At 42.2% G+C, this 26,934-nt stretch overlaps 1 protein-coding gene across 2 annotated transcripts in view; it reads left to right on the top strand.

The window, feature by feature from the left end:
• nhsl2 (NHS-like 2) overlaps positions 1–26,934 on the top strand; it is a 75,715-nt gene continuing 48,781 nt past the window's right edge. For both annotated transcript variants that reach the window (XM_063187454.1, XM_063187453.1), the window contains exon 1: positions 1–1,986. In XM_063187454.1, coding sequence (XP_063043524.1) covers positions 1,710–1,986 — 277 coding nt within the window. In that variant the 5' untranslated portion in view covers positions 1–1,709. The remainder of the gene's footprint in view (positions 1,987–26,934) is intronic.

Raw genomic sequence — 26,934 nt, 5'->3', positions numbered from 1 at the left:
GAGCCCTGTATCATGCCAAGGTGTGTGTTTGCGCAAGTGTGTCCGTGTGTGTGTGGCGCGGCTCTTTTCCAGAGAGCCATATGGGCCCTGCTGTGTTGCGGGCTGTTCCTGCTGCCGCCTTTGGCCTGCTGGTCAGCCTCACCTCAGCACGCCTCAGCTCTGCTCAGCTCAGCCCAAAACAACACTCGCAGTGGGGGCCCTGGGCCCGGCACAGAATGCCAGCAGCTCAGATGTCCTTGGTTTGGTTGGTTGTGCTGTTAGGTTTCGATGTGTGTATTTCTTTTATTTCGGTCATTTGGGACTACATCAAAAGGAAAACGTAGGTTTTGTTTTGTCCTTTCCCAACCCTTGAGTTGTTGGAGGCTTCTCTGATCAGGGCCTAAAAATTGAGAAACTGGCTCACTGGTTTTTCGCACATCCCCAGAAAGATGAGCACCTGTTTTGTGATTTTGATGTATTTTTTCATTTAAAATATATTTTACAATGTAATTTGCATAGGGTCCCTAGAGACATTTTTTTACTTGCTTAATATTATTTGTCATATTGCTGTAGGCCTGTTAAAACTATCAAAACTCTGTAGTTGAGACCATGAAATGGGAAGAAAAAGCCGGCCGTTTTTTTCATGAGCATATTTTGGAAAGCTATGCGCACGCCCTTCCTCCAGTCCTCCACAAAAAAGGGCAGGGTCTTGGAACAATGGCGATGTTGATAAAGACACTGCTCTTACCCCTTCAGCCAGATGTTTCTAATCAATAGATTCCATGTGATCGACATTCGCAACGAGCCACTGAAACAGTGCATGCTGCCATTTGAGGGCTGGCAACGTGAAAGGCTTTCTCCTCCCCTCCTCTGACCATATTTTCTTTTGCACCCGTCATTCAGTCGCTGGACTGATGTAAAATGTGAACGAAACAAAAATACCGGACATTGGGTATACCTAACTAGTATTCACTACAGTGTCCTAAGGACTGCCAGATGTGTGTGCTAGGAGGGGCTGTCTGGAACGAACTTGGGAATTGGGGGTGGGGGCGCCTTTAGCTGAACTTTAGTGTAGGAATTTTCTGGGTTTGGTTTCCAGGCACAACAGTTCAGAAACAACTGAACATTTTTACTCATTAGGCCTACTATTGTATATGGTGCCGTACTTCTTTTTTTTTAGAAAGTCGTTAACATTTCTTGACATCTACCTTAAGTGTTGGACTTGTTTTAATAATGATGGAGGACTATCCTGAAGGCAAGATTAACATTTGTAAACATGGAGATTGTTTAGTTTTGCGCCTGACACGTGGTGCGTTTTGCTCTTACTCTGGTTAGTAAATAACTAGAGGTAGGCCTAAACACAACAGGGACATTTTTTTTGTTATTGCGCATATACCGAGGCATGAAAGACACAATGATGTGTGTATCAGCTCGGCTAGGACTCCCACCAGACTTCAGTCGCAAACATCTGAGGTTTGGAGAATGACACTTTGCTCAGTTCTTGAGCGAGGGCTCATGCGCTTTTTGGGACATGAAGGATATATTTCGATCTAGGGAGAATGTAAGGCCAGGTTTGATGGTGCTTGAGAGCTCCGCGTAGTGGACAAAGTAAAAAAAGAAAAACGCAATGTATTCCCAACTCTTATGATACTAACACAGGAGGTAATCTCGCGCGTAACATTTTTTCACCCAACACGTCGATCCATCTCCTTGGATAGTAAGCGGGGAAAATGCCATTCTGCAAAAGGACAATATATCCAAAGGATGTATGCAAACGTGACATTAAAAGACAAAGCGCGATTTTCACGGACTTGGTGGATGTGTGCGGTTTTACTTTGTGCTCCGTCCTCCGGCAGCTCTCGGATTTATCCCGGCAGTCCGTCAGCATCTTGGAGGACCTCGAGGGTGAACTTGTGTCTATTTGCCATCGGTCCGGAACGCTGGAGAATAAAGTCATTAGTTTACAAAAACACATGGCTGTTCTGGCATGCAAGCCACCACCGAAGAGTAAGAAAATCTTGCTTTCATTTTTTTTTTGTAGGCTACCTTAGTCAATGCATTAAGTCCCTTCAATGTGTAGAGTTTAATGTGGTGCATGGGTACGTGTGCGATAGTTGCCATAGACAGTAAGTTCTCTGGGCAAGTTATCTGTAACTTTTCACGTTGTATATGAAGTGTCCAAACAAACATTAACAGCCCACTGCCAGTGACGGACGAGTGCCTCGGCAGCCAGCCAACTGGACTGTGCGTGTTCGCAAAGTGGACATAGAAGACATCCATGGCACATGCAGGCCATTACTTTTAATAGAATTGAACAGGGTGAAAAACGGGGGGAAAGATGAAGTATGCCTAGTCAGGGAGAAAACTTATAAGACTCAGTCCCCCACCCTCCAATGTTCTTATAATATCGGCGTGTACGAGTGCGATTTTCTCAACACTTGCCCTCAACAGAGTTTGGACATTGCGACATTCCATTGTTCTTAATTTCCCAATTTAAGTTTCGGCAAAGTTTGTGGCCCCTGAATGACTGTCTGTCTGTCTGTCTTACTATTTTGTGAATGTGCAAGTCAGGTGTTGAATAGGTTGTTGAAGTGAACTCTTTGGAAGGCGCTGTTGTGACTTGTCATGTGTGCGTAAAAGGCAGCTTTCCACAAATGTGTTATCTTCTAATTGAGAATGCTGTGCGTTATGGAGAGACATCATCTGTCAAGAAGACGCATTTGCCAGAATGGTGAACTGCGCAAAGTTACACTGTTCAGGCAGCTCTGCACTGGGCTATGTCAAGGTCATTAGACTGAAGTTCATGAGAAGGTTTGAGCAGTCACAAGACAGATGCGTGGTCAGTCAGTGAGTTGAGAGAAGCGAAGCAGCTCACTGTATGTTATCTGACCCCATAACATCTTTTCTTTATATTTTTCTAGACATCACTGTCATTGCCAAGTGTTTTACCTTCAGCATTCTAGATAGCCTCTGAATCTACTTATGCAAAATATTCCCAATGAAGTATGTGTATAGGCCACTTTTTTGACTTTTTGAGAGAACACTGCAATATTCATTGCATAAGACAAGTAAAGCATGCGATTTGACACTGTCAGATAGCCTATAGGTTTTGTAATGCTGACTATTGTGGATGTACTTTTCTGCCGCATACATTCTAGGATGGCGGTTTGTGCAAAGGGACTGGATCTGCTGTAATTTAAATATTCTTGCACCTTTTAGATTAATCTTCAGATACATGAGAGGAAGCTGAGAACAAGACTGGAAAAGAGACAAAAGCATGTTTAAGACATTTGTCTTCTGAGGATTAAGCAAATCAAGCGGAACGGAGAGGCTTAACAACTTCTTATCTTTGCTTCCCCCCCCTTTTTTCGTGTTCAACCATTATCTTGCCTGAGCTGTGGGAAAAATGTTATAATTTGGTTCAGCTCTAGATACGTTATGCTCTACTTTTTCATGAGGCCTAAAGTACTCTGTTGCCTCTCACTCTTGTTGTTGCTGTGGCAGCATGGTGATGTGCTTCCTTGTTTACCCCTGCTGGCCCGGCCCCCTGTGTGTCATGCACATCATCTCCATTCACCTACAGTACACAGGCATAGGCATAATGAGGGTTTCATTTGCAGTCTGTTGAGTAAAGTAAAGCCTTTGCCTATGAAGAAACGGATAATAAACCTGACTTGACTGGACATTGCACACATACACATACAGACAGTGATGGGAAAATGGATTCGTTGGTTACAATCTGGTGCCACATATTCCAAAAAACCTTGTTTTACCTGTCCAATTAAACCTGGTGATCATTCAACCTGTCAATCTGGTTGATTTGGACAGGTAAACCAAGACATTCGGAGCACGTAGCACTGGCACAGGAACTAATGAATGCATTTTACCCATCACTGCATACAGACATGCTGTGTTCTGTACAGAGGACAGCTTATGACAATGAAAACAGTGTAGGCCTAAGTGGTCACTGGTCAGCATTGTTTTTCATTTGAAGCCGTAGTGACACATGAGTATGCTCATAACCTCTATGGTCTCAGCTCACTCACTCAGTCAGTCATGGCTGTGGCTGCTCACTATTTCTCTCTGTCTCTGAATATAACTGGGTCATTACATAACTGACATTCAGTTTTCCACAACAAAGAACAACTGGCAGAAATAATAAGACACTGAGAACATTTTGATAGCTTTAATGGCCGCACAAGTCCATACTAGAAGTTGAATGACAATAATTACTACTCTGTTGGTGGTCTTTAAAAGGATTAAATTTTTTGGTATCTGAATCCCGCAGCAGATTTTTGCATCCGTTTATTCTGTATTTAAAATGGACTGTGCGCACAATGTTCCCTGCATTAGGTTTTACCATAACCTCAGGTTTAAAGCATTTAAGAGATATTTCCAAAACATCATTTGTGTGGACAGTTGACTGGCAGCATCATGCAAATTACAATATAAGCACTCTTTTACGTCTTGAATGGACAGACAGACAATTCTAAACATAAAAGTTTCTAAGCTTGTGAGTGTAAAATACGAGAACACCCCAAAAAGACCAGAGCTGCTCACGCAGCTTCCCCAAGGTGGTTGTAGGTAGGTGTGGAGTGCATTCCAATCTGCCGACTTCCGTCCTCCCTTGCTCACTTGCCTGCTTGTGACCTCATGATGATGTCACTGACGACACAATATTAATTCAATATCTTGCAAAAGCACAATTCTAATGTCATTTTCTTCATTTGCAGTTGGGATGGTGAATGAAAAATAGTCCCCCAAAAATTGTTCTGGCTAGGCTGACACCTGGGAAACTTTATTGTTTTCTCCAAGGAGGCTGGGCCAGGAGGCAGGGCGAGGCCACAAGCACAAGTGGAGGACGGGAGTGTGCATATTGGAATGCACCCGTTGTGTAGTGTTTTCCCCAAAATGGCTGCTCAGTGTGCTGTGACCCGAAGACAGGTCACCGCTGATTTTCCGAGTCACCTCCAGCGCTCCAGACACCTCAGAGGCCCCCGCGGGTTGACTGTTGAGAGTTGGCCTTCCCAGATTTATGTAAGAGCAAGGCTCCAATGGGTTACGCCCCTTTATCTCTGTCTTAAATAATGTTAATCTGCACTGCACTCAGTACTAAGCTTTATATTCCTTAAAATATTCAAGTCTAAAATCTGTGAACAACAGGCAATGTATCATTGTGAAATCCAGAGGAAAAAAGTTGGAGAATACAACAGCAGCTGTACACCAGTGCATAATTCATTTCAGATCTGCCTTTAGTAGACATAGTTGTCACTTAACAGTTTCCAAGTATGGTCTGTCATGACCTGACATGACCTTGTGCTTTTGACGGAGGAGAGAGGTTGTTGGGATGTGAGATTGTTAAAAAAAAAGAAAAGGAAACAAAAAATTCATCCCTTGTTTTTTTCACTATTGTTGGCTTGTGATGACGAGTACAGCCAGGGACAGAAGAGAGCCAGGCTGTTCGACAATCTCTCCTCAAAAGTTCTTACTGTCTTCAATAGGCGCACGCACAGTCTCTAAACCCATGCATCCTGCACTGCTGAACATAAATTGTTTCAAATACTCCATCGTAAATCTTCCGGTTAATTAAAAAATACAGTCCCATGTATGTAAAACTCTGGCATACGCCTTTGTTTTTTTTTCTGGCTTGATCCGTTTATTATAAACTTTGCGGGAGGAATCTATTCTAATTGGAAAATGGCACCTTGTCAAGATCAACAAATGGCTAAATGGGCTAGTGGCGTAAAAGTCTGGAAATGGTTTCCAGATGCAGTTGGGGTCCTCCTGGGCTGGTCCTGGACCTAGTATGAGGGGAAAAGAGGGGAGGAGAGGAGAGGAAGTATAGCTCGGGGCAGAAGAGTCGCTCTGTGTCATGCTTCCTTGCTGCCATGCACTGCAGCCAAAATGGTGACACTATTGTTTTACAGTTCTTTTTATGTTATAATACAGTGTACACTACATACACCTAACCCATATCCTAAATCAAGGGTACACTACGTTGTAAGTGCATGTTATGTGCCATGTTACATGCCATGTCATTACATACATTATTAAACAATAACTAATTAATTTCACAGGAAACTTAAAATAAAGCGTGACTGTTAAAACAACACCGTGTGCCTGTTGTCACAGGTAGAGGAATGAAGAGCAGGAAGGTGAGAGAGAGAGAGGTGGCGGCGCCCCAGAGGGAGCCAGTTGCTCATGCCAGTGCCAATGCCAATGCCAATGCCAATGCCTGGCTCCAGCTCTGCTGCTGCTGTTGCTGATGAGGACTGGATGTCCTCTCTACCTGCCCTTACCTTGGCCTGCCCTGCGGCACTGCAGTCAGCACAGTGCACTCACAGGGCTTAGTCTGGATTTCTGCTTGGTTGTTAAGACAATTGAGGTGGGCTGTAGCGATGATATGACATGCTTGTGCTACAATTTTAGTCATGTGCAATGACTATATGTTGCTCTGCTGGTCCGGCTGGTGGAAACTGGTTTAGTTTTTGGATGGTTTGCACACAATATAGGTCCATTGAACTTGTCGCTAAGATATACAGTACAAATAGCTGCGGAGTAGTTGACAAGTCCTTGGCATTTAAACAAGCCTCTTGCGCCCGTAGTATTTGTGACATGACAACACACACAGTAGTAGATGTGCCAGAATAAGAGATGCCGTTTATGGTTACCAGACCAGTTGGTTGGTTATGGTCTCATTCATTATAGTTTTGCTATTATGCCGTTATGACTATGGTGTTATGCCACCTCAACGGTCTGTGAAGCAGTTTGGATGTTTTTACACTGACAGATCAAATCGCAAAAACATGTTGTCATGCAGACACAACGGCTGGAGAGTGTAAAATGTCTGCTTTCATTTTGCTTCATGTACTGTACCTGGGTTGGACATAATTTACTATAATTACTTAGTTATTCATTGATCCACATTTTTTTGTAAAGAATTAATTTGCATGGTCATATGAACTGTTTGATTGCTTACAAGAACAGGTATGGTAAGTTTGATTGGTAATCTGTCTGTTGACAAGGGGCGGTCGTCCCCACTAACATTAAATAAAAGTGCCGCTTGCTGAGTCACTGCAGTACAGCGTGAGCCACAGGTCCCCATAGCGCTGTAACACTAACTGAGAACGATGCTTGATCTGTTGTATATGTTAACCTGTTCAAATAGCAATTGTGTTATGACGAAGAGGTGCTGAATATAGACTTGATGTAAACGCTACATGCAGATGACATTTGAAAGTGTAAACATAGTTACGTTTGTGGGCTGGATTTACCTCGTGGTATCTTGGTCCGTCGTATTTCATAGTGTGTGCGCGTGTGCGTGCGTGCGTGCGTGCGTACTGTTGAGTTTGTGAGGCTGACGCGGCAGAAATTGCTGCAGTGTGCTGAGATGCTGAGACGACGGGAGGCAGAGAGAGAGAGAGGGGGAAAGGGAGAGATGAGAGAGACAAGCTAGACGAGAGAGAGAGAGAGAGAGAGAGGCGTGAACGCCAATGTCATCTCTGACTTAATTTCAACCTCTTCATAGGTGTGAACAGGACAGAAAGCAGGATGTGTGTTGAGCGCTCTACATGTGATCTCGGCACTCACCGACCCACGCGAGACAGTACCACTGAGCCCGAATAACTGAGTGAGCAAGAGTGTGCTGCATACTGACAGAGTCAAACAGTGGAGAGGAGAGAATCAGGAAAATCATCAGAGCTGGGTTGATCTGGGAAGTGACTGAGTGCAGGGAATCGTGTTTGGGTTTGCTGTGTTTTGTTGAGGCAACTCGGTGGTCCGGCGGACAGACCCGCCGTGTGTCAGCATCAGCATGCGCTGGAGGCGGAGGAGATCACCGGGGCAACAGGGAAGGCAGGAGGAGAGGACCTCTGACTCTACCTTCTCCATGCCCTTCTCCAAAGGTACCCATGTGCTACCATGACTACATGCACTGTAGATGACTGCCGGGCGCACAGTGATAGATGGGACTGCTGGTTGCAAAGTGACCGTGTGTGCAGTGTATGTGTGTCTGTGTGTGTGCGTGCGAGTGCGTGAGTGAGAGAGAGTGTGTGTGTTTGTGGGTACACCTAAACTGGTTGCATGTGCTATATCCTGTGGTTACTCTGCGCACACACGGCACATCAGTAATTTGTAGTGTAACATTTGAGCTGTGGCATTTGAAGGGCTGTTATTATAACCTGTTAGTGTGCACCTAAACAAATGACATGTGTTACTTTTAAACATTTTAACACACACACAAACGCACACACACATACGCACACACACATCCGTAATTTTGAGGGGAGAGATCGTTGTTTGTATTGCAAAATTTGAACTGTTCCACCTTTAGAAGCTGTTCTCTAACCTGTGCATATAAAGGAGGGTTTCTGGAGTATGTATTGATCGGCCGGTAGGGCACACAGTGCTGATGCAGTCTCAGCATCAGACCGGCTCCTCATTCATCACATATGCTGCATGCCTGCCTCTCAGTGGTACCCAAACAGAAATAGCTGCAGTGTTCATTAAACACTTACAGAGTTGAAAGTTACACTCTTCTAGTCGGTCTGTACTCTTAAAGTGTACTCGTGAAGTTAACAGATTTGCAGTTAACTGAAGTTAACACTGCTAAATCTACATAATTACATGATTGATGCGTACTGCATATGTGTTCAAACCTGCTTGCGGAAAAAAACTCCTAGCATAGGTTCAGGAAAGCCCAGAGGTTTGTGTGTTTACATAAAGATTATTATCCTCTTCATATGAAAAAAAGAGACCTGTTTGCCAATCTGGGCCGACTTGTTATTTTTTTCATGCAATTGACATTCATGGAATTGATCAGTATGTCTGTTAGAAGACATGGAAGGCTAGATGCAAATAATCATGAGTTTTCTTTTCTTTTCTTCTTGTTCCAGGGATTGTAATCAGTTGTATTGATTAACTGATGGGGGAGGGGAAAACATGCCTTCTATACTGTATGCATTAAAATGGCTCGTGAATGTAGAGTAGACTGATGGACTACCAGCTGGTTGATACGTGTATGTTGTTTCCACATCCACCAACAGGTATACATATTGGGTCCTGCAGTCCCAGGTATCAATCCTTCTATGTTAACCAGGACTTGCAGAATACCTTCAAGCCCATTTGCAACAACAGTTGATGTATGTGGTTTCCTTAAAATTGGGAAGTTGAGCATTTTTTACGCTCTCCGCTTTTAGGGTGCTTCTATTCATGGTGTTATGGTCTCTGTTGATTAACTGCTTGCTTGCTTTAGTCATGCTTTTACAGAGACAATAAGAAAGCCTCTCCTATATACTGTAAACTAATAATGTACTCTCATAACTCATAACTCATTTGTCATACAGGAATCAGTAAAGGAATCTGTTAAATAGTTAGTAATGAATTGCTCTGTCTTGTCAGAAACTTGTACAATGTTTTCACAGAATGCAAAGGGCTAATATAGTATTTAGGCTTTTTTAAGCATCTTCATTTACTTGTTCATTTGGTTATACAAAGCAACCGGTTGTGTAAGGGACATCTATTTCAAAAGAACCGCAGAGCTAACAGGTGTAAACATTGACATTGAGGACAGACAGTGTGAGGTGATGCTGTTACAGTAGTACTGTCAAGGGCTTTCAGTATGACAGTGGAACTCCACTCACTTCTGATCTGAGCTTCTTTCCTGATCCCCTCCCCAAGCTTTCAATGCCTAGACTTTGATTCATCCATGTTTTTTTCTTGTTGAGTTTTTTTCCTGTTTTCTATGATGAAAAGGGCAAACATGAGAGCGTTAATTCAACTCGTGCCCTCCGGCTATTGGGCACTGGAAAGCAGCATTTTGTTCACATGACAGGAAAAAAAGACAGACAAAAAAGACAGAAAAGGGAATGGCAAGCAAGCCGGGTCAGAGAGAAGACTTTTGTACAGACTGAAAAACAAATTCCACCTCTCATGTCATTCAAGTCTGATGGAAGACGCTGCTGCACAGGTGTTGTTTTGTGCATTAGTTTACCTTTGACATACTTTGTCCGTTAATACATGGCCCATGCATGTTATACATTTTCTGTTACAAGAATGGCAAAGACCAAGTCATAATGTATAATTAAAGGCCCCTGTGTAATGTCATAGTAGTGTATTACTATGGTATTTAAGTATTTTCAACTACTATTACAGCACTGGCAGAACGGTGTGCCTAATGGGGTTTCAACTATATCATACTCTCATTGAATCTTGAAAGAAAGACCTACGCTATAGGCTGTGGATTTTACATGTTGCAACAAAGGACTATCCTACTTTAGAGGAGAGCATACTTGATATTTATTAAAAAAATAAGGAGGTACAAAAGTTATTTTGTTATTTTGTGTATATCATTATTTCTTCAGCCCCATGGATATTCAGCTTTAGCTTCTCTTATGTGCTGTCTCCAACTTGCAGTTTAGGATTCTGTTTGCCCTGTGCTGTGTAAAGGAAGTGAATCTTGAAAGAAAGACCTACGCTATAGGCTGTGGATTTTACATGTTGCAACAAAGGACTATCCTACTTTAGAGGAGAGCATACTTGATATTTATTAAAAAAATAAGGAGGTACAAAAGTTATTTTGTTATTTTGTGTATATCATTATTTCTTCAGCCCCATGGATATTCAGCTTTAGCTTCTCTTATGTGCTGTCTCCAACTTGCAGTTTAGGATTCTGTTTGCCCTGTGCTGTGTAAAGGAAGTGTAAGTGTGAATTCTTGAGCACCCTCTGTATTTTGTGTTTACCTGTGATGTCATAGCCAGCTGATTTCTTTATATATAGTATATTTCCTAGATTTCTCATAGATTCCTATGAGCTGATGTTTTTTTTAAATTAAGACAAAGTCAAAGTGGTGAAACTCTTGAGACATGGCCCCTGATATAAATTAGCTGTTACCAGAATGACCAAGTCAAGTCAAGTCAAGTCAAGTCAAGTCAAGTAGGTTTTATTGTCAATTTCTTTACATGCACTGGCCATAGTGGTGTGGATCGGCACTGCCCTCACGATCCGATTCGATCACGATTCGGGAGGTAGCGATTCGATTCGATTCGATTCTATGCGATCCGATTCAATTCTACAATGCATTGCAATGCATTACATTTCTACTGAAAGCAAAGCAAATGTTTAATCAGTCATGAGGCAATACAAGTAGTCAGATACTGAGCAACAATTTATTGGCTGTTTTCTGTATCAGTCTGTATCAGTCTTGCAATGTTTTGAAGTGCTTTTATTTAATTTAACATTCATTTGCTCCCGAAATATCCATGGGAGTAATAGGGAGGGAAAGTAATCTCATCGCCCCCTGCTGGCAACGTTCCAACCCCCTGCAACAAATGAATGTTTTTTTTCTTTGAAAAATTACATCTCGGCCCTGACGACGAAGTAGAAGTAGTGGCAGTCATATTATGGGCATGTTGGCCCGTTTTATCGAACCAGGTGGTAAAATGTTCGGTTTTTCACTGATCTGAGCTGATTTTAATATTCTTTAAAAAGCTAATACAGAACTACACTGACTGGCATGTGTGGCTTGTTTACTCCATGTAATTAGCATAGCCAAATTAGCATAGCCAAACATGAGCCAGAGAGGTGGTTACTCGTCACCACAGAAGCCATCATATCTACTAGAGAATTTAAAACCATACCAAAATGATCGCGTGTATATATGTGTAATAAGAAGACAATGTGGAACTCATAGGATTACAAGAATGTGAAGATATGCGAAGAACTTGCGTTCGTTCGCGTTCATTTGTTTCTCTGTGTTGTCAACGAGGCGCGAAGCACAGCATGCTGGGAGCTGTAGTCCGTTTCCGACCAGATTGGCACAATTTCTATTTTTCTTAAAAGGGCAAAAAATGACTTGAGATTTTCACAGGTAGTAGTTCATGCTACTGTGTACGCTGAAAAATGTGTCTGGTGTTATAGTTCCAAGTCATATCTTTGTGGGTTTTTTTTTTAAAACTTGTCTATGGGAGTTTCAATAGGATCACCCTGGTGTTTGGAACGTAACCGCTAGGATCGCTGTTTTCCACTTTCCCTCCCAATTGAAACTTACAAAAAATGCCGGATCGATTCTGGTACTTACTGGATCGATTCTGGATCGCCCATGCCCCGCATCGATTCGGATCGCTGAATCGATCATTGCTGACACCACTAACTGGTCATACAAAGAATTTTAAATTACATTTCTTGCTTTCCCATGCAGACATAGACTAATCTAGGTAAGGACATAGACCGTATAGACATAGACAGTACTTATACATGGACATAAGACAGTATGGACATACAGTTGAGGACGATATTACTAGCCCCCCTCCTGAAATTAGACATATCTCTTCATTGATCATTGAGAATGATCATTATTAATAAATGTGTGTTATTCTGGAAACAAATACACCATGGAGATAGTATCCAATAAGTTAAATTTGGACTTTTCCATTTTCACAATGAGTTTAAACAAAAAAGTGTAAAAATGGCAAGGACAAAATTATTAGCCCCCTTATCATTAATAGTCAATACAGTGCCATTTATGAACAAAAATTGACACCAGGCACTTTGATTAGTTGTTAACTATGTTGGCACATGTCCTACCAGGGATTTTGGCCCATTTTTTTCATCGCAAATAGTTAAGCTGGTCCAAATGGCATGGATGTTGAGGATGGACATTCATTTTCAGCACTCTTCAAATACTATCTAAAGGATTGAGGTCTGAACCACTCCATGACCATGGTTTTAGTATCCTTGAGGAACATTTGAACTATTTTGGATGCAAGTTTTGGGTTATTATCTTATTGAAAGATCCAGTGAAGATCTTAGCTCCCTCTATGAGCATATTTTTGCAAGGTCACTTTCCACATTCTATCATAATTTTCAGTTTTTATGGTGCCGTACACCCAAACAAGGTTTCCTGTGGCTGATGCTGCCACAGAATGATGCATCCACCACCATGTTTAATTGTGGAAACCATTTTATAACGATTCAAGGCCTATCCCTTTCTTCACCTGACAGAAGCAGAATTCATGCATCAAAGCAGGTGCAATTGAATATCATCAGATGAAAGCAGAGATGTTCAAAACTCATTTTTGACTTTCAAATGTTCACAGGCAAAGCTCAATAACACTCTGATATGCACTGCCTTTAGTAAAGGGGTTCTTCTGTGATGATGGCCCCAAAGCCCAATATGATGACAAGCCTTAACAGCTGTCTTTCTTTGTGGGGGAAAAAACTCCAGGTGAGGCCAGGTCAATAACAATCATCTAGGCAGGTGTCCAATGCTTCTTTGGTCTAATGAGGCCAAGCAGTTTCTACAGTTACATACAGTGGCTGGGCATCAAGTTTAGTCTGTTATTCAGCCTCAGACACAGGGAGTCTGGGTCTGAATCTGGATTGCTGGGTCTTCCAACAACATTGTAACCCAAAGCATACATTTAGATTAGTTCAGAGGTTCTTCAAGGACACTAAAATCATGATATTGGAATCACCCGCTCATAGTCCAGTCCTCAATCCCACTGAGAGTCTGTGGTTAATGTCTATGCTCAGCATCCATGCGATTTGGACCAGCTAGAACACTTTGCAGTGAAGAAATGGGCCAAAATCCCTAGTGGGGCATGTGCCAACCTAGGTAGCAACTTATCAGAGCCTGATGTCAGTTTTGGTTCATAAATGCCGCCATATTGACTATTAATGATCAGGGGGCTAATAATTTTGTCCTTGTCATTTTTGCCCTTTTTTGTTTAAACTCATCGTAACAATAGAAAAATCCAAATTCAACTCATTGAACATTATCTCCATGAGTGTATTTGTTTCCAGAATAACAGAAACAATAATAATGGTAATTCTTACTGAGAAATCAAGAGAAATGTCTAATTTCAGGAGGGGGGCTAATAATATCGTCCTCAACTGTAGACAGTGCTCATACAGACGTTTAAAGTGCAAGACTGGACAACAGAAGACTTGTAGAGAACATACATTAAGAGGAGGTAATTGTTGTGCTTTTCCTAAAAGTCCTTTATAGCGTTCTGACATAGTAATAGTAGCATTTTGAAGAAAAATAAATAAGTCGTAATGTAGTACTACAGACTCTGTCTGATGTAGTAGTGCAGCACTATGATAGTCTTTTCAATGACTTGTATCCACAACATTCCAGTGGCTTAACGTTGCGTATTCTGAGGCTACATACCACAGCATCACCTGCACGCTGTTGAATGTTCCCCGGAAACATTCCCTGTCACCTGTTTACATTTGGTCATAGTTGGCAGCGAAGGCGAGAACGCCACTGCTGAGTCGTGTTATTGTTTTTGTTTATTTCTGTCATTGCCTGCTGTGCGGAGAGAGAGAGCTAATAACTCTGCTCCCCAGCTGACAGTGACGTGAGGCCGAAGCGCCGGCCAGTGCCAAGTGCACGGCATGCTGGGACAGCCTGTCCTCCCCCCCTGCAGAGATCGAACCTCTAATCCTTAGACAACGCGGGACGTTTTGAGTACTGCTTGTTCATTTGGCAATTTCACCTGTTGCTGGGGCGGAACGCACTGCAGGAAAAGACAGTGAAGAATTACAGTGAAGAGGTATTATATCAAGTCTGTGTGCATTCAGAAACAAAAGCAAATCAGTGCATGTTGTACAATCGAATAGGTATTTAGTTATGCGTGCCATCAAAACTATAGTATAATCCAATGCCGGAACAATTGCACACAAGGCCCAAGGCCAAAACACTGATAGTCTTGACCCCCCAACAGCCTGCCATGGTCACCCCAACACCAATACAGGAGGGCACTAGGCCAGGAGCAAGTGCCCTGCTTGCCCCCCTCTATAGCCCCGCCCCTTGTTTAATCCACATTTTTGTTTAAAGGAACAACTGACACGAGGTAGAGCAGCCAGACTGACTTGATTGTGGAATTCCAAGCAGCATCACAGGCAGAAGAGACGAGTGTATACAAGCTGTAGTCAAGTGAAATCTCTCTACCATCAACATGGCTTCATTGTTGCCCTGTGCCCTGCTTAGAGACACTACACAAAAGCCCTTTGCATAAATGATACATGCCAATGTAGTATTTGAGGAGCAGACGTGTCATAACAGCAGGAGTAATGTGGGTGCCTTCCAACACCCACAGACTTGGCTGAAGTGCCCTAGAGTGAGCACCTAACCCCACATTACTCCAGGGCCTGTATCTTAAATAACTGCATGGTGAGTAAGCTTTGATGAAATGATCTTATAAGTGTATTGTAATGCTGCAACGGTTCTAGTCATGTGGGGGACCGAGGCAAAATAAATACACGGGGCCCTTTTCAATTACTTTCACTGGTATTTGCCACAGCTGGTACTGACTTTTGGGGGGCCCCCTACAATGGGGAACTTTGATGGGGCCCTAGGCAACTGCTTATTGTTAAAGCCAGCTCTGATGTAATGTAATTATATTAGTATGGTATATTGATTGATTTATGGTCCTGCCTTTAGAGTATACAACAACTGAAGCACCTGCTCGTTGAATATGAAAGCCTGATCCCTTCTGTCGCCTCTACCATGCATCCACACATACCAAGTTTTACGCTGTCTGCAATATACCTAGTTCTGTCTCTGCTCGGACCCCAACTATGTCTTAAGAGTCATCCTCTTCCCTCTAAATATACAGCCAAGGTGACAGAGAGCATTTTTGTGCTGCCCATACCACCAATTATGTCAGCGACTTGAAAGACAAAAAATGGATGGAATGCACACTTGGAAGGAATGTCATGACTCATGACGTGACTGTCACACCAGAGTCATAGCAATGGTAATCTGTAGTTAGCGTGGTGTTGCACTTCCATAGAACTCTCTGTACACATGTCCATGCCCTGAGGCCCGGAGACTTTAGCAAGATCAGCCATGGCTCAATGGTTGGAGAGTTGGTCTCTAAATCAGAGGGCTGCTGGTTCGAATCCCACCCTTACCAGTACATTCAACCCTGGCAAAAATACCCTTGAGCAAGGCACCTAAAACCCACATTGCTCCTGGAGCTGTAAACTCAATATCCTGTACGAAATGTAAGTAGATTTGGATGAAATCATATAATGATGACTTTTAGTGGTTATTTGGCTTTTGTACAGATAGTCCAGCGGATTGGTGAATTGATCATGCACTTTTGAGTAAAAGCATGAAAATTGGTACACATATACCTCTTCCTATGCTTATTAATATAAGCGTTGGAGGCGTCGCGAAAAATGAAGAATTTTCAAGATGGCCGCCAAATCCAATATGGCCAACCCAAATTAATGAAACTACTTGACACGTTGTTGTAAAAGCATGAAAATTGGTACATATATCCTTCTTGATATGCTGATTAATATTAGCATTGGAGGCGTAGCGAAAAATTATGAATTTTCAAGATGGCCGCCAAATCCAATATGGCCAACCCATATTAACGAAACTACCTGACACTTTGTAGTAAAGGCCTGAAAATTGGTACACATGTACTTCTTAATATGCTGATCAATGTTATTGTTGGAGGCGTCGCGAAAAATGCTGCATTTTCAAGATGGCCGCCAAATCCAATATGGCCAACCCATTAGCAGAGGTGGAAAGAGTACAGAAAATGTGTACTCAAGTAAAAGTATCTTTACTTTGCCTAAATTCTACTCAAGTACAAGTAAAAGTACCTATCTAAAAATCTACTCAAGTAAAAGTAAAAAGTACTTCACTTAAAATGTAATTTGAGTAAAAAGTACTTAGTTAGGCCTACTTTTAATTAGCTTTCCTCTTGAGAATGTCATGTTTATTTTTCTTGAATATCGTCCTCCATAACCTCCATCTCTTGCTTGGCACCAGCCATCATCCAATACATTGATACAAGATAGTAAAATAGTGGAAATGCTATGTGCCATCCTGCACAATCTTTCATTTCTGGCGGATTGTTGTATTATTTTGCATGGCATTTTCTCAGTCTAGTTTTTTTACCCAGTAGTCAGGCCAGGTTCCATGTGTAAAGTACTTGGGTCAAAATGCACTCAAGTACAAGTAAAAGTATTAATTTAAAAATTTACTTAAAAAGTACAAAGTATTCATAAAAGCTACTCAAGTACAATATTGAGTAAAAGTAATAAGTTACTTTTCCACCCCTGCCCATTAGTGAGAAACCATCATGCACTGCGTCATAAATGCCTGAAATTTGGTAAATACATACTCTATGATGTACCTATTAATGTTAGAAATATTTGCGTAAAACCAAAATTGAAATGTTCAAAATGGCCACCAATTGAAATATGGCCGACCCATATAACAGGAATTGTATAGAAGATGAGTGAATCCATTATGCACATAGTAAAAGCATGAAAATGGTTACACATTTCCTTCTTTTTCAGCTGATTAATATTAGATGTGTAAAACACAGAATTTTCAAAATGGCCAACCCACATTAACTACCGGGCACTTTGTGGTAAAAGCATGATAATTGGTAGCCTACACAGTTACATCTTTATGTGCAGATTAATATTAGGAATAGAGGTATGAAAAAAATATCAGAATTTTCAAGACAAATCAAACATGTTTGACCCATATTAGTGTAACCACCATGCACTTTGTGGCAGGAGCATGCAATCAGCACACATATACTTATTGATATGTATAATAATGTAGAAGGGTTCACGTGATGGCCCCACATCAAATATGGCAAACCCATATGTATAAATAGGCATAAAATATACTATATTTATCTCAGTATAAATTTCTCTGTACTTGTAGTAGAAACATATTTGTAGTCTTTGATGAGTCAATAAATATTTTAGTCACATTTTCAAAGGATTTGAGCCATTTATCATTGAAATAAATGTGCACAACCTTCACTCAAGTACTGTAGGTAACAAAACAAAATTGTCCCCCCTCAACATGGGGGATAAATCAAATCTTATCAACTCCACCTTGCATATGACGAAGTTTGCATACCTTGAACTACAAATACAGAAATGGGGGTTCACCATAAGCCAAATCTTGCACACCATTATTATAGCCAAAAAATGAATCCTAATACTGTCCAAGTACAATTTCACTCAAGGTTACTCAAATTTACATACCCTGAGTTGACTTTGCACCAACTGTGCCATTCACCATTTATTCAAAGTTTATGTGTATCTTTAAATTAGGCATTGTTGGCAGTTTGATTGATGTTGGCCATAGGATATACCACAACCTGGGGAATCCCATGCTGCAACGCAATCGTTCTGATCTGAAAGACAGCATGGATTCCATCCCTCAGCAAAGTACTAGATCTTGGTCTCCATTCAGAGAGCAGGGAAGGGTGGAAAGGTGACGACTGCAGTTTGTTGCAGTTTGTTACAGTTTGTATGCCAAATGAAACATTCGTAACACCCAATTAACGGCCATGGGCAATTTTAAACCACACCTTTCCTATGAGAAATTGCATATGTAACCTTCAGAGTATCTCACTTGTGAGATCAACTAGTGTTAACCAGGCAAGACATACCCATACAAAATGCATGGGACAGGATTGCAGTTCGTTTGAAAACCTTGAAGTACAGCTAGAAGTAGTAATTAATTATTGGTTTCTTTTTTTAACCATGTCTTAACCATGTCCATGAATTGACAAATCTTCCTAGCAACCTTGAAATCTTGACCCTTTTGAATTTGTAGTCATGAGAGGCATATTAAACACAAGGCCTATGCAGTCGTCACTAACTTCTAGAGGTACTGTATATCCCACAATGTGCCTGGAGGATTAATTAATATGGGTTGGCTATATTTGATTTGGCGGCCATCTTGAAAATTCTGGTTTTATTTGCTATGCCTCCATTTCAAATATTAATCAGCATATCAAGAGGTAAATGTGTACCATTTTTCATGCTTTTACTACAGAGTGGGTGTTAAATTCATCAATGGTTTCATTAATATGGGTTGGCCAGATTTGATTTGGCGGCCATTTTGAAAATTAAACTTTCTTGCAATGCCTCCATTTCTTTTATTAATCAGAATATAAAGAAGTAACTGGCCACCCATTTTCATGTTTTTACAACAAAGTATCAGGTAGCTTCATTAATATGGGTTGGCCATATTGGATGTGGCGGCCATCTTGAAAATACAGCATTTTTCACGGCGCCTCCAACGATAACATTGATCACCATATTAAGAAGGACATGTGTACCAATTTTCAGGCCTTTACTACAAAGTATCAGGTAGTTTCATTAATATGGGTTGGCCATATTGGATTTGGCGGCCATCTTGAAAATTCATAATTTTTCACAACGCCTCCAATGCCAATATTAATCAGCATATCAAGAAGGATATATGTACCAATTTTCATGCTTTTACAACAATGTGTCAGGTAGTTTCATTAATTTGGGTTGGCCATATTGGATTTGGCGGCCATCTTGAAAATTCTTCATTTTTCGCGACGCCTCCAACGGTAATATTAATCAGCATATGGAGAAGGATATGTGTACCAATTTTCATGCTTTTACTCAAAAGTGCACGATTAGGCCCTTTTGTGTGTCTAATCCGCCGGACTAAGAGGGCTGTCCCCTCTTTACTCACAACTTTGTTGTGTGCAGTGCTGAGATAAATATTTTCAATATGGTAACCAACATAAATCGTGTCACCAATGCAACAAAGTGGGATCAATTCTCATCTTCTGATTGGGCGTGACTTTGGAATTTCCACTTTGAATTTCCCCCTTTGAATTCCACTTTTTTATTCTGAAAACCCTATTCTCCTAATATGGCATGGCAACTCATAGACATGCAGCTTAGAACCTCATACTTAGAATGTCATACTGATTCTGGAACAAGCTAAACTAAACTAAACCATCTCCACCTTATCAATCGTCTCTGGCTGAGCTTCAGACTTGGATGGCTTCACCTTAAACATGTGAAAGCACCCTTTGACCTCTGCTAAGGTTCTGCAGATAGCCTGCGTGTGTCCTGTTGTCGGTTGTCAGCGTTGGGCCTCCTTGTGTAGCGGTTGGCCAGGCCTCCAGTACCAGCTGTCCTGCATTATAGGGAACTGTGAGAAGTCCAATGACGCTGACAGCGTGAGCTCAGTGCTGAGCGGGAAATATGTGGTGTGTGGATTTGATCAAGTCATAGTGTGATAGGGGGTGTGGTAACTGTCTATTTTAAATATGGACATACTGATTTCATCTCTCTCTCTCTCTCTCTCTCTGTGCGTGCATGTGTAGCGTAAAGCACATTGAATTGCATTTGTGTATGAAATGCGCTATATAAATAATACAAATAATACAAATGTGCGTGCGTGCGTGTGTGTGTGTGTGTGTGTGTGTGTGTGTGTGCATGCATACGTGTGTGAGAGAGAGAGATAATGTGTGTGCGTGCGTGTGTGGTTGCATACATGAGAGAGAGAGAGAGAGAGAGAGAGAGAGAGAATGTCCGTCTGCTCTAGTGTGTGCGTGTGAGAGAGAGTGAGACAAGGGGTGGGTGAAGGTCTGCTGCTCCAGTGTCCTGGTCCTGGCGAGTGAGCGGGCGAGGGAGTGCAGTGTGTGTAGCGAGTCCTGGACATCCCCCGATGTCTTATAATGCAGCGCAGATGTTTTCCACTTTCCTTCTGCTATTAACGCCCAGTCATGTGACTTCTGGAGCAGAAAGCATACCAGAGGAATAGCTCTCCTTCCTGCTCTCTCTCTCTCTCTCTCTCTCTCTCTCTCTCTCTCTCTCTCTCTCTCTCTCTCTCTCTCTCTCTCTCTCTCTCTCTCTCTCTCTCTCTCTCTCTCTCTCTCTCTGTCCGCTCCACTCCACTCTGGCCCACAATCCAATACTGATACTATTACTCAGCCACAAATTAGGCCAGCAATATGTAACACAAACACAATGAAGGATAAGATGGGATAGGAGAGGATGGGTCTGGTTGCTCAGACGCTTAGTGTTTATTAAATAGCACCAGCAATATATCAGGGTCCTCATCTGTGTTGTTTGTACAAGGCAGATTTACAAAGTTACAGAGAATAGATGAAGATATGTTTGATCGTGACCAATTTACCATCATAAGCAAGGCTGCATTAGGATACACATATTTTTGTACCCTTGCACTGAAATACTACCATAATACAGTTATAACATGCAGTGACATTAAGGGCTGCATTCTGTATACTGTTGTCTGAATGCTACCCTTTTGCAGTTGAAACTTGCTTCTCTGTCTTTCTTTCTACATTTTTTCAGTGCGAGGTCCCCACCCTTGAAAGCCTTTTTGCTTTGTTTGGTTTTATTCCATGGCAGAATAAAGTTTCGAGCACTTGGGTCTTCTTTAGAACTCTCTCACTGTTCCTGTGAGCTTGAGAGACGAATGTTGTTGTAGCGAGGTTGGTGTGCATCAAACTGTATCCTGTGATTCGGCCCCTGGCTCTCTCTCTCTCTCAGACACATAATTTCCTGTCCAAGATAATCTGAGATAGCAAACTCTGTGTATCAGTGACAAGGCTTTAGTAGTTGAAAGTCATTTCAGAACACACAAGTACACAAATATATTCACATCATGGAGGATTATCTTTACTTTATAGTCCTGCTTAAATTCTCTTCCTTCAGATGTATTGCATCTTATACTGTAAGATTAACACTGCTTTCTCTCATTCTTCTGGATTACTCTTGCGAAAATTCTGAGCTCTCACGGATTGTCTATCCCTGTCTCTCTGCCTGTCTGTGTGTATTTTCATCTCCACTGTGGTAAACACAGCTTGTAGTAAAATGAATTTGACCTCGTTGACAGAGTGGGGGGGATGGAGGAGAGACTATCCAGGAGGGCATGGTAGTAGATAGTGAAGGTCCTCCCTGAGTGCGTATGTGTGTGTGGCCCAGTGCAGTGGGTGAATGAGAGGTTGGAGGGAGAGGAGGAGCAGGGTATTTGCCCTTGGGCCCAGGACACTCTTGCATTGGTGGTGGGGGCCCAATTGTGATCTTGTCAGGCCATAAAGGGGGCCTGATAAGTGTTTTGCCCTTGGGCCCTGTGTGCAATTGTTCCGCCACTGAGGAGGAGTAATATAGCCTCACAACAGGCCTTTTAGAGTGTCTCTCAACAGCCCTCCATTAGCCAGCCAGACAGCGCCTGCCTGGGGTCAGGTGGACACAGAGATGCTGCTGCTGCCCACAATAGTGGAAAATAAGTAGGCTGCATTAATTGCACTAAGAGTACCCTTCAGCAATAAACTATACCATTACCGTACGCTATGCAGTTCCTCTTTTCTGTGATATTGTATGCCACAGATATACAGTAGCTGTTGTTGTGGGATATGGTATGGTACATCACATGTCATGTTTATTGGCATTCTGAAAGCATGTTTGTTTTTTCTTTGTCATTGCTAAGGCAAATATGTATTTTGTTAAAATCAGAATAGCATACCATCACATGTAGAGAGATTGAAGGAATATACTTTCTCAAAGGGGGTCAACTAAAGGTGCCTTGGGAAATAAGTAGAGAGCAACACGCTTGCTCGTCTCTTTTGACAGTATTACCATATATTGGCAGTGATACTGCTTAAGACTTTTTTTTGCATTTTTTCGTGGGCTGAAGTGACCTGCACCGCAGAAGGAGGCAGGCATGTTTTTCAGTCCTCCACATGACCATCATAAAAACTCAAATGGGAAGATAATGCTAAGTGCTTAATGTAAAATCTCAAATCATTGAGGCATGTTGTTTCCAAATCACAAGACGTTTTTATTTATTATTATTATTATTATTGCAGCAAACGTTTTAGCGAACTGCAATTTGAACTTGGCCAGTGCGTAGAGACAGCGGTTGGGCCTAAGTAGACGGCAGTAAGCCTGTGGGTTGTGTGTGTATACATACGAGTCATTCCAGAGGCTTTTTCTCTCTGAAGGTTTAGTGAAGGGTGTGATCTGTGTGTTTCCCCAACCGCAGGGTTGATCAGACTGGTTCTTCTAAAGAGCCAGCTGCCGGAATGCGCTGGAATGTCACTCTGCCACCTTCAGTCAGTGGTAGGATATTATGAAGCAATCTTGCAGTCGGTGACAAGAAAGCGTGCAGTGTTGCATCATACTGACAAAGCTATGAATAACATTAGATCACATTCCACTCAGAGCAGATGCTTTTATGCAAAGCCAGACCATGATAGACAACACAAATCAAACTAGCTACACATACACAGAGAAGAAGCAGTGTAAGCAAGAAGTAATGCAGCATAACACACCCAGCAAAAGCATAACAAGGTAAGACAGTAGATGGCTGCTGGGAAGTGGAGTTAGGATAATAACAATATTTCATTTTTTTGTATTGCCTTTCAGCAGACTCAAGGACACAATGCAAAGATAAAAAACAGCTAAAACATTCTATATTAGATAAAGACTCAGAAGTAAGTTAAACGTAAGCGTGAATTTGTATGATTATTTCGATTCTTTTTATGACATGCCTAAGTTGAAGAGCAGTTTTGGGACTCAGACACCCCTATTCTGTTAGATGTGAGTGCCATCTCCAAGGGAAAAAAACTATGGTATGGCTTTTTCCCCTTCAGATACTGCTGACAGCTTGCACTAGCAGAATTGGAGGTGCAGGCAGTTGCAAATATTCATGTCCAGTCGGTGAGCTCTTAATCATAGTTCATTTCCTTTCGGATGAATTAAAGAAACCACACATCTAATATGCTGAGTCATGTCCAGATATTTTGCAGTGCTAGTTCGACCCTTACAGACCTGAATTGAAGTGTTGCTCATATTCTCTCTGTGTTGGACATACTCACTCGCTTAGTGTTATACATGTTTCAAACTGTATCTGTAGGCCTACACCGTTGAAAAAAACACAAGTTGCTGTGTCAGTGTTTCGTACATACAGTACATACAGTATAACCTAATTGTGTTTGCGTTGCTGCTTCCAAAACTACAACATTATGCCTTTCAAGCACTTTTCCCTCTTGTCCATGATGCATATACATAGCAATTGGGAACGTTTCAGGACAGTTTTGCAGTAGTGCCAGTAGTCTGAATAGCACCTGCAACAACACTTTTGAGTTTAAATTCCTGGTGTTCACGTTTTGTATACACACTCTGAGTCTTCTTTGGAGTGGGGATGGGGCTGTTGTGGGAGAGCAGCAGGTGGCCTGGCCAACTGAACCCACTGTGGAAGAAGTGTTGCCAGATTGGGTGGTTTCCTGCCCAATGGAGCTGTTAAGGATGGAGGTAAAAAGGGCAAAAAAAATTCCTGTGTATTTATGGCCCTAGAATTTTGTTCAACTTGGGCAGGGTTTAGTGCCTGCAGGCTTTTTTTGAGCATTTTATCAGTCACATCTGGCAAGCCTCGATCTTAGAACATTGGCAGTTTTTTGATCCTCAAAAAAATCTGTCTCTGCGTGGATGAAAGAATGAAACAACACCAAACATATTTCCACCTACTTTTGTGTTTTCTCTGTGGGCAGTATTGTGTGTGGCTATCGCAACTACAGGGCATGGGCTGTCCTGGCCAAGTAATAGAAGGGAACTCATCAGAGAGAAGGCTTAACCTGTCTATCAATTACCTTTACATGTGTACTGGTCGAAGCTACAAGTCAGGGCTGTTCAGGGCTTATCATGTTGACAGGTGGTTACGTAGGTAGGTTTTCCAGACTTCCACAGAACGACTGCCTCATCGTGTTGCTTATAATTTCTTTGTAAATTTCATCATTGTCTACACCTCCGGGAAGCAAATACAGTAGGCCTATCTCTGAATAGATCACAGCTAGGTCCTCTGCATAAAAAAAATTTGATTGGAGAGGGCCTCTTCTGTGTTGAGAGATTTGTTTGTGTAGGAAGTGTTTTGTTCTCTCCGATGTGTCATTCTGGACACTGCTTGGCAGGCGCTGTATTTCAACTTTCCTTAACTTGTGTTAATGGGGAATGTCGCTGGGGGCAAGGGTGGATCAATGAACGGGCCTACCGGGCCCAGGCCCAGGGGGGGGCGGCCAGAGGCTCTAAGGGGCCAGGCCAACTTGGCCCCGCGGCCATGACCCAACCCGGCCTTCAAAACCACCTTTGCACTAATAATCTTTCCAAGGTGCTTCATGTGCCAGCCAGTATACTGTACAACAATGAACTGGTATAGTCCCTAGGCCAGGCCAGGTCCTTGGTTGATTGAAGTTGCTACAAAAATGACTGTGTTGTGTGTACCTACTGTTTGCTGGATTCAGCATTCAAAATTACGCTTTGGGGCTTTCAGTCATTACTGATTGGTCGTAATCTCTCTGACTAGCATCACATGTGTGGCCATGTGACATTAATTTTGTCATCTCAACATCTCAAATCTGAGGGAGTGAGTGAGATGGGATTTGCCATTCCTTGCTCTAAAGTTGATTAGAATGCAGGAAATTGCATGTAAAAAATTCAAAATTGTCTGGGGGAGGGCCCACACCCCCCAACACAAATTGTCCACCCACCAACAGCATCTCCTGCCAAAAATGTGTTGCCATGTCTCTGCGCACACACTATGTAGGTACGTGTATAGTTCTGGCCACACTCTACAACATAGGAAAACTGGTGTGTATCGTAGTGTCCAATTACCTGCTAGCTGTGAGCACTGTGTATAGTTCTCTTAGCATGTCCGATTAGCAGGGTCAAGGTGCGTTTTTTTGGGGTTGGGGGGCCAAGACAGTGTCTGGCCCAGGGGGCCATCATTTCTTAATCCGCCCCTGGATAGGGGTAGGCTAGTGTCTTTGGTTGAAGTGGACAAAGCTGTTACGTTTTGAGAATGCTGTCCTCTGTTATTAGGAAATTGTTATCAGGACTTGCCTGGTGAAAGGAATGGTAGAGAAATATAATAATAAAGTTAAAATTGCAGATGTTTGCTGCACAATATCAGGAACAACAACAACAGCAACATGTATGTGTTCTCTTGTTAGTCCAGATTAAATACAGAATATATCCATGCCTGTTGTGCCCCTGGTGCCTGTTATGAGGGCATTTTTTACATTCTCCAGGTGGTTATGGCTGTAATGTTCGAAGGTCTTTGGCTCAGTCTGCTAAAGCCTCGAAATTTCTAAGTTTTTCAGTTAAGTCAAAATGGCCTCCAAGCTTGAATGAACTCTAGAACTCTCAATGCGTTGTAGACATCTTCCACAGTGTTTGTTGTCTACAGCACAATGCAGATTACATCAGATAACATATGGTCTCTCCAAAGTTTTCTAGTGACTTTGCCAGCACATTTGTGTTTTTGGATGAATAGTAAGCATTAAAGTCAGGTGGGCTGTGTGTGTTGTTGGGCAGTCATGGGTGAGCGGTTAGGGCGTCAGACTTGCATCCCAGAGGTTGCCGGTTTGACTCCCGACCCGCCAGGTTGGTGGGGGGAGTAATCAACCAGTGCTCTCCCCCATCCTCCTCCATGACTGAGGTACCCTGAGCATGGTACCGTCCCACTGCACTGCTCCCCATGGGGCGCCACTGAGGGCTGCCCCCTTGCACGGGTGAGGCATAAATGCAATGTTGTTGTGTGCAGTGTGCAGTGTTCACTTGTGTGCTGTGGAGTGCTGTGTCACAATGACAATGGGAGTTGGAGTTTCCCAATGGGCTTTCACTTTTTCACTTTACGGCATGATTCAAACTTACATTTGCTATGTTTACATGAGACATTTAATACGGAATTAACTCCATGTAATTTTGACTAAAGCTTAATTCCGCTTTGAAAATGTCATGTAAACACGTCTTAATTCGGAATTAAATGAAATATCAAAGGAAACTCGACAGAACTATTTAATTTTTTAACTATTTTTTATTTATTTAACTATTTTAATTAAAAACATCATGTAAACGTAGTGATTGAACTGCACTTCAACCCTGCAGCTCATCCTGCAGTTCCTTCAATCCGGACATGCAAACCAAGTGAGCTTAGCAGAGTTGTGGACTCGAGTCATGTGACTTGGACTCGAGTCTGACTCGAGTCGTCAATTTGACGACTTCTGACTCGACTTGACAAAATGTCTGAGGACTTGTGACTTGACTTGGACTTGAACATCAAAAGACTCGACTTGGACTTGGACTTGCACCTCATGACTTGCAAA

The sequence above is a fragment of the Engraulis encrasicolus genome, chromosome 21, assembly GCF_034702125.1.
Source record: "Engraulis encrasicolus isolate BLACKSEA-1 chromosome 21, IST_EnEncr_1.0, whole genome shotgun sequence".
NCBI lineage: Eukaryota > Metazoa > Chordata > Actinopteri > Clupeiformes > Engraulidae > Engraulis > Engraulis encrasicolus.
This window is presented reverse-complemented; position numbering and strand designations above follow the sequence as displayed.